This window comes from Penaeus vannamei, chromosome 42 (genome assembly GCF_042767895.1).
Source record: "Penaeus vannamei isolate JL-2024 chromosome 42, ASM4276789v1, whole genome shotgun sequence".
NCBI lineage: Eukaryota > Metazoa > Arthropoda > Malacostraca > Decapoda > Penaeidae > Penaeus > Penaeus vannamei.
Window position 1 is genome coordinate 25,571,324 of NC_091590.1, and position 16,263 is coordinate 25,587,586.

The 16,263-nt window shown below is 33.2% G+C and overlaps 3 protein-coding genes and 1 long non-coding RNA gene across 4 annotated transcripts in view; 2 read left to right on the forward strand and 2 right to left on the reverse strand.

Moving 5' to 3' along the window:
* Positions 1 to 16,263, forward strand: part of LOC113800508 (uncharacterized) — a 45,925-nt gene that overhangs the window by 2,321 nt on the left and 27,341 nt on the right. The window lies entirely within an intron of this gene.
* On the reverse strand, positions 13,184 to 13,772 carry LOC138860610 (histone H4). Its single transcript, XM_070118526.1, has one exon. The coding sequence runs from the start codon at positions 13,564 to 13,566 to the stop codon at positions 13,255 to 13,257; it is 312 nt and encodes a 103-aa protein (XP_069974627.1). The 5' UTR covers positions 13,567 to 13,772; the 3' UTR covers positions 13,184 to 13,254.
* LOC113815430 (histone H3) lies at positions 13,916 to 14,764 on the forward strand. The gene has a single exon (XM_070118524.1). The coding sequence runs from the start codon at positions 14,017 to 14,019 to the stop codon at positions 14,425 to 14,427; it is 411 nt and encodes a 136-aa protein (XP_069974625.1). The 5' UTR covers positions 13,916 to 14,016; the 3' UTR covers positions 14,428 to 14,764.
* LOC113815422 (histone H2B) lies at positions 15,777 to 16,260 on the reverse strand (the record flags this gene model as incomplete). The annotated part of the gene is given in 1 exon segment (XM_070118525.1): positions 15,777 to 16,260. A coding segment is annotated over 1 exon segment (372 nt). The 3' UTR covers positions 15,777 to 15,850.

Here is a 16,263-nt window from a genome sequence, read left to right on the forward strand (position 1 = left end):
CCGGGATGGCTCACCTGTCGGTTAAGGCCTTGTAGGCCTAGTTGATGGTTGCTGTTTCTTGCTCGGCTGGAGGATTGTGAGTGCTGAACTCGGCCCAGGTGCGGAAGCTTAAGTGGGTCTGAGCTGTGCCAGCCACCTGGGAACGAGGGGAGCCTGCGGTCCAATGGGCGAGCTGTGTGGTGTCCGTGGTCAACCAATCAGGTCTCGGTATGCGTTGTTGAGAAGCTGCTGATGGTAAGGGTGAGAGGACAAGCTGTGGACCTGGACCCAACCTGGGGGAAGTATGCTGCGCTGCAGGTTGTGGGGGTCGGCTACAACCCCACGAGAGACCCCGTGCCCTGGGTGCCAAGGGTGGAGGGTGACCTACTCTGCTATGGGTCTGTTTTGGTCTGTCTTTGCCTTCCTGCCTGCCTGCCTGCCTGCCTGCCTGCCTGCCTGCCTGCCTGCCTGCCTGCCTGCCTGCCTGCCTGCCTGCCTGCCTGCCTGCCTGCCTGCCTGCCTGCCTGCCTGCCTGCCTGCCTGCCTGCCTGCCTGCCTGCCTGCCTGCCTGCCTGCCTGCCTGCCTGCCTGCCTGCCTGCCTGCCTGCCTGCCTGCCTGCCTGCCTGCCTGCCTGCCTGCCTGCCTGCCTGCCTGCCTGCCTGCCTGCCTGCCTGCCTGCCTGCCTGCCTGCCTGCCTGCCTGCCTGCCTGCCTGCCTGCCTGCCTGCCTGCCTGCCTGCCTGCCTGCCTGCCTGCCTGCCTGCCTGCCTGCCTGCCTGCCAAATTGCCTTGATCCATTATTAAATATCTAATTATAAATAGCATCTGCATTATAAAGCTGCAGACAAAATCCTTGAACATTTACATTAACACAGACCAAAATGTGGACCACAGTTGATGTTAATATTCCTGACATTGAGGGGACTGCTATCCCCTCATTTCCTTTTTCTCCACCCAGTGTTTACTCAATTATAAAGATAATATATAAATAATAGAAAATTGATCATGTTATCAGGTTACTTTGGTAATTTTATTATAGAAATCACAAATCTTACTGAAATGTACTGCATATTATTTAGATATAATACTTTATTTATATATTTTTCATAATAGATGTAGAAACTATTGACTAATGATGAAAATATGTATTTTAGATATAAATAATTAAACCATTTACACTTGCATCTCCCAATTTTGAAGGAATAGACTGGAGTATGGAAGGGGGGAGGTGTGGGGAGGTATCTCTGGAAAGATGGGGTATTTACGTATTGCACACATAATAGGTATAGTCAGTTGCCATGGCCAATTGTTTATTTATATAATTTTAATATTATTTAATAACACTGAGTGTATGTTATTGTACGCAATAACTAAATCCATCCCCCCGTCCTTCAACCCCCCTCTCCCTTGTGGCTCTGAGGATGCCTCTGAGGATGTATGTTCATGCCATGCTCATTTTTATTAATTTGTTTTGACTGGCAGACAGTACTAATTTATCACTCTTCTAACCTTAACCTTGTTTTTAATTTTGCAAATCTCCTATTAACCTTACTATAGCAATGCTATATAACATAATAAATGTCATTAGTAACTGTATACAGAGTTAATTGCATTATCCCCCCCCCCCATTAGATTTTTACAGGGCCATTGAATTTGAAAATGAAATACCTGACCAACAGGGGATGCATATGATTTGGAGCCAATGAGTGAAAGGGTTAAAATGGTGCTTGCAACTACAGTAATCACAGATGTGAAGAAAAATGTATTTTCATGCTTTTGACTCTGTTTCTGTGCCTCTATGGCTCTTTGATGATCTCTCATGCTTGTGAGCCTCTGTTTCTGTGCTTTTTTGTGTTGATCATTAATGGTTGTTACTCTATCTGTTGTGTGAGTTGTTTATTATAGGTGTTTAAATTTGTCTTTATTACAATTTCTATAGAATAATTTATTTTTATTACAGTAGGTTCAGCTGAATACCTTGATCAGTTTGATTATGTAGACATCATTATAGATGTTGTTCACATGGTCATATTTTTAGCCATGATTGTAGTTGAATAGTTCATTAGTAGCTCATTTCATGGATATGCTCAGAGAATGTATGCATCCTCTGTCATGCATGTTATCAGCATGAGAAGAAAGTGGAAAAAACTCATAAAATTGTCTTTATGACAAAAGTAAATAAAAGTGATACAGTAAATATCATAAGAATGCTATGTGAATATTGTGCCTGGTATGCACTTTTCACAGAAACATGTGAATGATTTTTATAATCTGTGAAAAGTAAAGGGCAGCAACACCTTTTGAGTGGACAATCCTGTGACAGGTTCTTTTCACATCATAACCCCTCTTGGGACACAGTATGAGTTAGGAATGTTATTAAATCATACACAAATAATACTAATAAAGTGTAGTAAATAGGAAAAAAAGGGGTGAGAGAAGTTAATTTTATGAAATTGAAATAAGTTAAGAGACTAAAAATAGAGGTGTGAGAACCTATTGACTACAGTAGCTATCCTTTTGTCATGGTCTTGATGAGTGCAGGGGATGGGGGGAGTAAAGAAATTTATGCATCCTTTAACTACTGTTGTTCATATTTGAGGAAAAGATTCATCATCTATGAATTAAAGATGTAATAAATGTTATAAATACACATTTTAAAAATACATATTATTATAATTTTAAGGTAACTAGATTTGTGAAGAAAATAATTGAAATGTGAAATATTAATAAATAATTTATTTTTTAATAGTAACAGAGGAACTGATATTTGTAAGGGGAATGTGTAAGTAATTAACTTAAAGTAAAATTATACTTTATTTGAATTGTCTTGGTTTCTATTTGATTGCTGCAAACAAAAAGAAATAATGTAAGAGAGGTGTAAGAGTTCCATTGCCAAACAAGAAGTATAATGATATATACAGTGAATAGATGATGAAAAAGAAATAAAAGTAAATAGGAGAAAGAGGGGTGCAGTTGATGAGGAGGTTGAGGTGAGAGATGATTGATGAGATGTTAAAATAATAAAGCAAGTACAAAAAAGCATCTTTAAGGAAAGTGAAAATCTGTGACAACTTGGTCTTGCATGCATAAAAAAATGTTTGGAATGAAGGAAGAGCAGTGTACCAAAAAGAGCAATGTTCATGTGAGTCAGTTGAATTTACAATGAGCTAGCTGGCTGAGCTGATGTATAATCTGTTTGAATTAACAGATTATGCTATGAAGCGTGGATTATCCATTGCTCTAGGGACTCACTTTAAGGGTGGCTTCAGAATTAAAATATTTATATATGTTATTTAGCCCTTAACAACTGACTAAGGCTGTTTGGTGTGTATGTGTATATCATGGTGGGTGTTTGGGTTTCTGTGAGGGGTGGTGTTCTGGGACACCAGGTGTGGTATGTGTGTTTGTCACTAATGTTATTGTTGTGTTGTTTGTGTAGGTGGGCCAAGTTTATATAATTTTTTTGTCTTTGTATGCGTGTGGTTAAATGCTGAATGAATGGTGTATGCTCTGTAATGTTTGTTTATGATGAAAATTGTTTTATGTATGTTGCCCTGTGTACATAGAGTAGTCTCTTTTGATATAGCAATCAGCAGGATAGCTGTATATTCTAGAATTGTTCAGATTGTTGTCTGTAGATGATGATGATGATGATGATGATTCTGATGTACAGCTTGAGAAATGCAAGCTTGACTGTTGTATGTTTGATTGTGTTTGTGTATAATGGTTGAATCTTGTGTTTGGTAGGTGAAATCAAAGGATGTTGCGTATATATATATATTTTTTTTTTATAGTGTTATTGAGTGACTTTGATGGGTTGAGTATCTGTGTTAAATGTGTTAATGTTTGTCTAGAATTTCAAATGGTGCTGCTCTGAGGTGTTGATGTTATGAATAGCTTTTTCTGTTGTAAGTTTCATGATGTTTTACGATATTAAGATTTAGAGGAATGTGTGTTGCAGTTGGCCAAGTATAGTTTTGTTTTACTGAAACTGTTGTATTCAACATGCAATAAAACAGGAAGAAAATAAATTTGTCTACTAATTATATTATAAATAATTGCTATGTATTTTAACCCTTCTTTCTCCTGTTGATTTTCAGCTGTTTCAATTAAACTGAAAATAAAAAAAATGTATAACTAATACATAATCTCACTTTTAATGCAGGTAAAAACAATACATCATATTTGTGATATCTTGTGCAAAGGAAAAAAAATCTGAATGGCCTGTATGGGTAAAATCTATATTGCCTACTTGTGTTACTTTCAAAATGTGTTTTAAGTCTGTATTTCTTGTGAGTTTCCAGCAATGAGATGGGGTTGTAGTTCTCCACCTCTTGTATTGACTTCCATGACTTTTTTTTATACATGCCACCAATATTATTCTTATAACATATTTTTGTGAAATCTGCTGTAGCCAATGGTGTCCTAAAGATAAGGCATGTCCTGCTGCAGGTCATCATTGTGGGTGGTTGGATGGTTGTTGTTTATTTAGTTGCTTGGCCTTGGTGATCTGTTAGCTAAGACCATTAAACATAACAAATTTTTTTTTATCTTGAATGATTGATTGGGAGAGAACTCCTCTGAGATTGCTTATTGATTGTTTTCTGGGGGAGTTGTACTTTCTACAGCACAAAAATCCATAAATAAGTTTGGTCTCTTGTTTTTTTAATTAGGTGGTGTTGGTGGGTGAGAAATTGAAATTGTCAGAATTCTCTGTGGAGAAGTTCCATCTCCTTCACCGAGTCCACCTTTTGTCTGTGTATGTTTTAAGTGTATATGTCTGTGTGTCTGTCTCCGTTAGACCCCATGATCATTTTTAGGGATCACCAAAATTTATAGGTCTTTTGTGTGTTTACATAGTTCTCATGCATTTTTTTATTTGATTGTGTTGATTGGTAAAGCAGTTAAGTGTTAATGGTTTTATATTTGTAATATGAATACTGATGATGATGAAGACCTTGGCAATGGTAATAGCGCTTATATTAGAAGCAAAGTTATTTAAAAATGACAATGAGTTTAATGATAACCACCACCATCACCACATTTGTGTGGTGTTGGATGTGGTTATTCTTGCTCATAATTACTGTAGCATCATTTGTTTTCTGTAATCTATTTGAAGAGTAGATAGTGCACAATGTAAAATTTTAGTTGATTAAATAATTTAGGGTATGGGTGTTGATCAGAATGTCATGGTTGTCTTGTCTTCTGTAAGTTTAATATTTGTTATATATTGTTAATGATTTTTATTCTGTATAGTATGTTTTTATTAATATTTTGGAGGTGTTAGAGTAATGTATTGTTATTAAAGTATATAATTGCTATTTAATGTGTTACAGGGCTCAATCATATTATTACAGATACACAACTGCCTGCCTGCCCTCTTTGGGTGTTTGTAGTGTCTCTCTCTGAACTCTGACTGTATATAGTTGTTTTTAAAAGAATTTAATTCTAATGATAGATAAAAAGTTATAACTAGTTAATTTATATTTAAATTTGTTTTATATATAAAAAATAACATATCAGCATCAGATTTTTTGTCTGTTTCTTATGCATGATGAAATGCTTAATTCCATCATTGTATATGAAACTTCTCCATTTCGGAGATTAGGTGTGGTGAATGGATCATTGCTGTGAAATTTTTGTTTGTGACTGGTGTTAGTGTTTTGACTATAAACACAGATCTAAAGTTAGTGGCTGGTGTTGTTACTTGAGTGTCCCTTGACTTGCTATACATATATTGCTTGAACTGTGGTATGTGTTGCTTGTGCATGATGTTTTATTGTAATTAGAAATCCCCAAGAACCCCTCAATGGTTATTGTGTGCCAGTTGAACCTTGGTATGGTTTGTGAAGTCCAGTTGAGGAGCAATAATTTGCATGTGGGCATGTAGCTGTTCAGTTAATCGTGATCTCCTTGGAGGTGTGATTTGGTATGGCAGGTGAATAGATGAGTGTTATTTGGCACCTTTTTGTTTTAAGACCTTGTTCATTAGCATTTTGCAAGCCAGCAAGCAAGAAGCAAGCAAACATTTGTTGTATGTAGGTTGTACACTCTGATGTGCTTAATAGGCTACTACTATGGATTGTTTGAGATAGTTATAATATATAATATATTTAAGTTAGGATACTTTTTTGGGGGGGATTTATTGGCCTCTTTGTGTCTAAGGCTGCTGTTGGTAATGTCTGGTGTGAATCACATGTTTAGAAATTTTTGAATGTGTTTTTTTAGTTTCTTTAAGAATGGATGGCAGAGCCACATTATGAGCACCTAGCCCTTTTTCTCTTTACATTGCATCTATAGAGGTGGCCATATCCGAATAAATTAATGTATTGTTGAATGGGTGTGAACCTATCAAAATGTAATTGCCAATGGATAACATATAGCTTAGAGTTAAATCCCCTTCTCTTTGATTTTGTTTGCAACTGAATGTTATGAGGATCTGGTGTTAATAATATAGTTAAGCTTTGTTATGAAGACATGTTGTACTTGGGGTCCCTGGGGTTGAGTTCAGAATTTAATAAGCAATATCCTTCTGCTTGCTTTAATTCCACTTTGTATTTATTTATTATAACCCTTATTTACGTCAGCCAGAAGAAGACTGTAGCATTTTTAATCTTCTTGTATAGCCATCTTGTGAGTGTTTGTTTGTTTGCATGTGTGTGTGGGTTATGTATTTAATGTTGTTGAGTTATAATTGAAAATGTGTTTTGTGCATGTAGTTCTGTGTTACATCCCTGTTGTGTGTGAGCAAGTTCTAGAAGGTGTGTATTATATTTTTAATAATTTAATATACAATGAGTTTTCTTTGTGAATGTGTGTGTGTGTTTAGAATGTAGTTATATGAATGTATGTCTTGTGGGCAATATTCATGTCTGTCTGTGTGTACCACAGGTAAAGATGATGGTGGCATATGGTGTATGTATTTGGGTAGTCAGTCCCTCAAGATCTGGATTGTGTGTTTGTTAAACATGCAAACTAAAAATATTTTCAACAAACAGCCACTCAATGTTTTTTTTTGAAGTTAAGGACCCTGAATGGGTTGTTTGAGAGTGAACCACAGCCAATGTGAACACATTGTGATAATGTCGGGTCTGGTGGTTGTGGGTCATGGTGGGTGAGTGTACTGTCAGAGTTGAGAGACAAATAGTGTCTGATGAATCATAAGAATGTTTTGATAAAAGATGTTTTGTTTAAGTGTCTGTGCATGTATGTTTGTTTTGTGTTGCATGAGCTGCAAAAAGTCTGGTTAATTGATTGAATGAATGAATGAATGAAGGAAGGAAGGAAGGAAGGAAGGTAGGTTTATATGGGGGGATGTAAGTAAGTTGCAATGATGGGTGAATGATGTTTCAAAATTGAATCATATTAATGAGTTTTGATGTGAAGGTGTCAAACGTTTATTTGGTATGTTTATTGACAGGGTGGTTATGCCATTGCTGCCTTTCTTTACTTGGTTATGTGTATGTATTATATTTGATAATTTTTACTGTTTGTGTATGTTTGAGTACAACCACTACAATTATCATACTCAACTCACATTGAGAGTTGTCTGTATGTACAGTGTGAGTTAATAATGTTTTATTATGTTCTCTAGAATGGTTATTGTTTTTCATTGCAGGCATGTTGTTACGATGTAACAAACATTGTGTATAATGGTTTTGTATAAATGTCATTAGTTTGGTTGGATGAACATTTAGACTGTGTATTGAATTGGTAATTAAGTTATGTATGTCTGTATGTATATTGTCTGTGTGTCTGTATAGGTGTTTATATATTTATGGTTTCACTGTAAAGAGGCAGATATTTGTATTTTGTGTGTATGTTTTTGGATTGAGCTTGTAAATGTCCCTATGGGGAAGAAACTGATAATTGATCTTCAAGTCTGTAAGGTTGTGTGTGTTTCCAGTGTGTTTGTTTTATTTATAAATGAATGTCTGTGTTTTATGTTATTTTGCTGTGTTATCTGCATGTGTTTAATTTTGTTGTCTGGTCGAGTATTTGAATGTGGTGATTGGTTGTGCAAAATGTAAAAAATTTGGCTTGTCCTGTTGTCAGAGTTCAGGCTCACTTTAGCCTCTGACTTAGTTTAACAGTAAAAACTACAGACAGTAAATACAATATGCTCAGATTGTGTGTGTGAGATGTTTTTTTTTTATATGTTATATATATATTTAAATAATATATATATATATATATATATATATATATATATATATATAAATATATATATAAATATTTGTTTGCACATTTGAAAAAAATAATTTTGATTATTTTAATAGATAAAGCATAATTTGATGCAAGGGCAATAATTGAATTGTAGTTATTTAGTTGAGTTAATTTATATGATTTTACTGTACATATAATATGCATGCGTGTGGATGTTGTTGTTGTGGGGTATGTGTATGTGTAAAATTTAAAATGTTTGTTAATAATTTTTGATTTTTATTAAGAAATAATAGAATTAATTGCATATCATTAAAAGCTTTGTGTGGCTGATGCTGGCCCTATTGATCTTATTGTGAAAAAAAATTATATGAATAAAATCACTAACTGAATTACAAAATTGAAAAATGAAAAAATAAATATAGAAAATGAAAAAATTCAAATGATATTGATTTAAGTAAGGTGGGCATTGTCAGGAAAAGTCAGTATTGTTTTAATATATGTGAAGAATTATAGCAGGGATATATGCAATGACTGACTAGAGTTAAGCATGTTATTAATGTAGGCATGTGTGAATGTTTAGCAAAGTATGAAAAGAAAATAACATTGATACAAGAAATGTTGTCGTTGCATATAATATTTATATATATGAAATAAAAATTTATAAATGTAATGCTAAAGGTGGTGATGGGTTGGCTTGAAGGGGAGGAAGGAGGCCAACACTTCACTTTATATTGTGAATGAGTGATTATGTTGTCAGTTAAGAACCCAAATGAAAACTTATAAAGTATGAGAAAAAAAATATGTTAATGTTAAAAAATATAATATTGGAAAAAATAAATAAATAAAGGAAAAAAAATGATTTTCTGAATTTCACATAAACAATATATAAATATCAGTGGTGTACAATAATATTTATTTATGTATGCATGCAAAATATAATTGACTAAATGAGTAATGATATTTTATGATACAAGTCAATGAAAAAAAAAAAAAAAATGATATCACTGTTTTCTGTTATGAAATGTGTATATGGGGTTTTATAGTTGTCATTTAATATATCAAAATAGAAATGAAAAATTAAATAATATATATATTATAGGAAAAAAAAAAAATATTTAATATAAAAATAGATAAAGTTAGAAATGATTTGTAAAAAATAGATTAATAAAAATACAGAAATATCATTAATTAAAATACATACCAAAGAGAACCTTATATGAACATAAGCAAAATATAGGAGAATTGATTTATCAGTCAATTTGTATATAAAATAGTACATAACTGATAAATTTTTTTTATAATGGATGGTTAGTTGATAACACTAAAAATTTTTTGGCATTAATTGTGTTGCTGCAAATTTGTCTAGATGTTGGTTAGATCCTTACTATTCATAGAGAGAGTATGAAAGAAATGAAATTAGTTAGATAATGCACACATAAATAACAAAATAACAAATTATGCAATTTTGTTTAACATTATAGTAGAACATTATTTATATATTTTAATAAAAAAAAATTATAAGAATCTGCTTCTGCTGAAGTAACTTAAATATTTAATAATAAAATTATCTCAAATTTATTAATAAAGATAGTTTGTAGGGGACAGATATAGGTCTATGATGTAATGTGCTTAATAAAAAGAAAAAGAAAAGAAAAAAAAATAAAGAATATAATTGATGAAAAATAAATATAAAAATATTAGTAATTCATACATTCAAACATAAAATGTAATTGTTGTTCATTAAGGTAAATAAAAAACTGTCACAAAGATAATTACATAGATAAGTATGTTTTTATTAAAATAAAAAAAAACTGAATTATTAAATATAGGTAGAGAGGCTACATAATGCAAGACACACACAGGAAAAAAAAAAAAAAGTTTTATATATAAATAAATATAAAATATATTAATTACTGAAATGCAGCATTGGCATTATGAGAGCTCACCTTCACTTTTTTAGGTATAATTGAAAAAAAAGTAATTGTGATGATGCAACATATGTATAATGTAAAAAAAAGAAAATGATAGTTTACAACTTACTTTAAGAAAAAAAAAAAGATAGATGAATTTGCACCATGTGAATATGGTTGCCTCAACTATTTTTGTAGTTGACGGTTAATGTTTTTTAAATATAAATAGATATATAAATAAGTTGCTCAGATGTTAAGCTTAATAGGTTAAAATTTTAATGAATAAGTATCAGTATTTATAAAATCTGAAAAAAAATTTATAATAAAAAAATAAAGAAAAAAAGACTTTGTGTGCATTTAATGTAAGTGTGGTTGAGCAGCATCCAGGCACCGTGCGTTAGGCATATGCTGATATGGCAGGTCAGGATGTTCTTGCTATTTTCGCAGTAGATGTGTGACCTGGTGCATTTTGGTTAATAACATTTGTCATTGCTGTCTTGGGTGATACCTGTTTGATTGAAATGTATGAAAAAATAAAATATATATATATTTATATTTATATCTATATATATATTATATATATATATATATAAATATATAAAAATATATATAAAATGTTTATTTTATATAAATAAGAAAATATATATTATAGATACAAAACAATCTTAGAAAGTAATATAAAAAAATATTTATATATATATATATATTTTTAATAAATATATATAATTTAATAAATAAAAAGTATATTTTATATATATATTTTATGTAATATATATATACATATATATATATATATAAAAAAAAAATATTTGTAATATAAAAATTATATATAAATAATTTATAAAATAAATAATAAAAAAAAAAAATAGAAATTTAATTGTTATAAAAAAAAAAATATAAGAAATATATATATATATATATATATATTTAATAAGAAGTGTATATAAAAAAAAAAAAAAAAAGAAATTGAAAATTTATTATATAAAGAAAATATAATGAATGTAAAAACAAAGTAAAAAATATATATATGTTTAAAAATATATATGAAAATATTATTTATAATGTTTATTTTTTGTATATATATATATAATCAAAGAAATACATATAAAAAAAAAAAAAAAATAATAACCAAAATTAAAAGAAAAAAATATATATATTATTATATATATTTATTTAATATTTTTAATAAAAATAATTATAAAATTGTTATATATAATAATTATAAATTATAAAATATTTTATATAAATGTTTATTTGTTAATAATAATAACCTAAATATATATATTTTTCCTTGTTTTCATGTATTACATATATAAAATATATATAAAATATTTATTGTCTTTTAAATTAAAAAAATTTAATATATTTAAATTATATTTAAAATGTAAAGACACAAAATATTTAATAAATAAAATATATATGTAATAAATGAAAAAAAGGAAAAAATATATATATTTAGGTTTATATATAAATAAAATTTTAATATTTATTTAATAATAATGGCAAACAAAATATTTATATAAGAAAAAAATAATGAGATTTGTTAATTAGGTAGAAAAAAGAAATACTTTGAAAATTGAAGTAAAAAAAAAAAGAAATAGAAAAAAAAATAAAAAATATAAATGAAAAAATATATTTATAATAATTATAAAGTGTTATATATAAATGTATGTTTATACAGAAAAAAAACGAAGGAATAAAAAGAAAAAAAAAAAAAAATAGAGAATAATAATAATAGGAAAAAATTAAAAAGAATAAAAATAAAAAAACAAAAACCAAAAAAACAAAAAAATAAAATACAATAAATAAAATAAAAAAAAAGAAAGCAAAAAAATAATAATACAAACCAAAAAAAATAAATATTACTCGCACCCGGACGACATGACCTCGACCCGAGGCAAGAGCAAAGTAAAGTACTATGAAATGAAATGGATTGGATTTGATTTGTTTAGTTTTGATGTGTTTTTTGAGTTGACTCTGTCTTTTGAATTTCGTTTGTTGTTGTTTGTTGTGTTTTTGGTTGTTGGGTCCCCCCTCCCCTCCCCCCCTGTTGGTTGTTATTGGTGTTGGTGTATGTTTCTTGTTCCTTGGATGTTTTGTTGTTGTTTTGGTGTGTGTGTGCCTTTCTTTCTTTGTCTGTCTTTGTGTCGCTCGTGTAAGCAAGCAAGCCTAGCGATTGATAGATAGTTTGTTAGTTATTAGTTAAGTGACTGTTGTTCTTTGTTCATTGTGTATAATCATGCTGTGGTGTGGTCTGCTCTGCTGTGTTCATGCTTGATACAAGTAGTTGTTTGTTTTGTCTTTGTCTTTGGTTTGGTTTGTGTATTGACTTTGATTTTGTTTGTTAATTGTGATTTATTGATTGAGTGTGAATGAATGAATGAATGAATGGTTTGAATGTGTGTCTTTTGACAAAGCTCTGATATTCTTTCACTTATATTCCATAAACGTTTATATAAGACTGACCTACTCACAATACTTGAGTTATTCATATTTTGTTGGTTGCTTGCTTTGTGACTTCGTTCATGCATATACATATAACTAACGAACATACTAGTAATTTAAAGAAAACAAACTTGTGCATCCCCAATATGATGGTCACTTCATGTGCAACATTGACGCTACTATTGATTCTTCAATATTGTAAGTCAAGCTATCCTTGTAGTTAATTAGTAATTAACACAAATCCACCACCCCTCGTACACACAAGTATATAACGCTCAATAAATATATACAAACAAACTACATCTATATATCGAGTCGTGTGGGCCAAAAATGATTGATATGACTTAAATAATAGACACCCACTCATAATTAACCGTCAACATAAGAGTGTGTTAAAAAAAAAAAAAATAATAGTCACCCCTTACAACATGGATCTATTTCACTCTCTGATACCCAAACAAGTTGCCATAGGCCTATAATTGCATTGATTCTATCCATGTATGAATGTATGGTAAACTCTGTAATTCTTTCTTTGTAAGTAAATGATTTTTGCCCAGAAACATGCTCCCTCTAACGACGACAAGCCCAAAAGCTAACTAAATAAATCAAACACTTAAAAGAATAAAAGCAAGAGCCAAACAGTCAGTCAACGATGATATCTCTGTAATAATTTTAGGACCTAAGATAGGTCCAAGGTTTTTGGTGGTAATGGTTGTCCTTTGGTGGTTGACGATTTCGATCTTGTTGAAAACGTTTAACCTCCGAAACCGTACAGGGTGCGTCCCTGGCGCTTGAGAGCGTAGACGACGTCCATGGCGGTGACGGTCTTCCTCTTGGCGTGCTCGGTGTATGTGACGGCGTCACGGATCACGTTCTCGAGGAATACCTTGAGGACACCACGGGTTTCTTCGTAGATGAGACCAGAGATACGCTTGACACCTCCACGACGGGCAAGACGACGGATGGCAGGCTTGGTGATACCCTGGATGTTATCACGCAACACTTTGCGATGACGCTTGGCGCCCCCCTTTCCGAGACCCTTTCCGCCCTTTCCACGTCCAGTCATGGTAGCGACTTGTCTTGCTGCGAGTAAACGAGAAGATGATCCGCCCTGGCAAACCCTAGCAATGGTACCTGTTCCCTACCCTCGCGTAGCGCTCAGGCTTGCCGCATCAAGCGGCCGCTCATCTTAACCGCCCGCTCTAAGCAAATAAACTTGTTTACACCTTCCAATCCATCAAAAGTCACCTGACACATTACACGGATATGTTTGCAATCACCTTGTTGATGACATCATGTATTAATTGTCCCATTTCTCATCAAGGATTTCCTTTGATCACAGGTAAAGTTGGCCAGGTCTCTGGTCCTGCTTACACCGAGGAAATGGGCGGCGCCAACGCACACTGTGCCAGCCACACACTTCTCCGCACGGCCAAGCCCGCTCTGGTATAAATTCAGCTCTTGAAAAGCCGGCCAGACTGTTTCCTATCTGTACAGATACAAACAATCATTCGCAATGGCTCGTACCAAGCAGACTGCCCGCAAGTCTACCGGAGGCAAGGCCCCCCGCAAGCAGCTGGCCACCAAGGCAGCACGTAAGTCTGCCCCTGCTACCGGAGGTGTCAAGAAGCCCCATCGTTACAGGCCTGGTACTGTTGCCCTTCGTGAGATCCGTCGTTACCAGAAGAGCACTGAGCTCCTCATCCGCAAGCTGCCCTTCCAGCGCCTCGTCCGTGAGATTGCCCAGGACTTCAAGACTGACCTCCGCTTCCAGTCCTCTGCTGTCATGGCTCTGCAGGAAGCCTCCGAGGCTTACCTGGTCGGCCTCTTCGAGGACACCAACCTGTGCGCCATCCATGCCAAGCGTGTAACCATTATGCCCAAGGATATCCAACTTGCTCGCCGTATCCGCGGAGAGCGCGCCTAAGATTTTGGTTGCTAGCTTGCTTGCATACATCAAAATCATCCTCCTCGGCCCTTTTCAGGGCCTAAACTAATCAATATTGAGATGAAAGCATGACATGCTTCCTTTTTTATTATTTTCTTGTTTGCTTTAGTTTTTGATGTCAAATGTAACCAGCAATGACGATTATAATCAATGACATTGCATAGATAGATAGATAAATAGGTATGCAACTAGTAAGTAAGGTAAGGCACGAAGCCATGCATGACTGACTTTCAACATGTTGTCAACGCACTTGATTTCCTTATCGTATAACGTTTCGGTATGAGTACTATGCCAAATATTAAATACTACAACAATATACATTGTAATATTTGTCGAGCGACCGACCGGCAAACAGACATACAGACACACACTGTCTTAAACACAAGTCCTTACTAAATATAGTCAATATTTTAGTCATTCTGTGAGTCACATTATTATTATATGTTAATGACTGACTTCAAAGTTCAACAAACAAACACACTTGTGTGTAGGCAATAATCAATATACAACAATAAACACTGTACAATCAATCACCAAACACCCCACCTAACCTACCTCAACCAATATATTATATAATATTTTATATAAAACACTAAGAAATATACAATTACAAATGAAAGCTTGCGCCAACCATTAAAGCACGTGCTTATACCCCCGCATATTTTATCTTGTTTGCTTGTTTATGTGTATAATAATAATGTTATATAACATTGAAGATCGAATGACACATGCTTTTTTTATATATTATAAATCAATATAATGTCTTGACAATTATACAAATCTATCTATCTATCTATATAATATACACACACACACCTACAACATAGACATATATACGTACATTATATATATAATATATATATAACTATATACATAATATATGAAATATATATATATATCTGTATACATATACACATGTATGTCTAATATAAATCTATTCACCCACACATTAATACATACCCTATTCATTTATATGATATGCATAATGCATGTGTTATATTTCTAATTATGGAAGCCATATATGTTACTATGATATACAGGCATATATACTTTCAACATATATTTCTATACATCTATATATATATTCACACACAGCTTTCATCTCTCTCTCTCTCTCGTATATCACACACACACACACTTCCTCTATCCTTAATCATACATACAGACAGACAGACAAACACACACACACACTTCAGTAAAAACGATGAAAATGAATCCCTTACTCGAAATCTAACGATTCAAACGACTATTACATTGATATATATGTTGATATTACTGTACTTTGAAAGAATGCACAAGGCAAATTGGTTAATGTCATTTCTATCTACTTTTGCATGTTCTGTGGCTCCTAAAGGAGCCGATGTTGTTGTAGGAGACCGGAGAAACCGAGCAACCAAGCAATTTACTTAGAGGAAGTGTACTTGGTGACGGCCTTGGTGCCCTCGCTGACAGCGTGCTTGGCCAGTTCACCGGGGAGCAGAAGCCTGACGGCGGTCTGAATCTCCCGGCTGGTGATGGTGGAACGCTTGTTGTAGTGGGCAAGGCGGGAAGCCTCAGCGGCAATGCGCTCAAAAATGTCATTCACGAAAGAATTCATGATGGACATGGCCTTGGAGGAGATACCGGTGTCAGGGTGGACCTGCTTCAACACCTTGTAGATGTAGATGCTGTAGCTCTCCTTCCTCCTGCGCTTCTTCTTCTTATCACCCTTGGTGATAGACTTTTGGGCCTTACCGGCCTTCTTGGCAGCCTTTCCGGAAGTCTTGGGTGGCATGATTGACAACACTCGCAAGAGGTATTGCTATAAACTCCAAA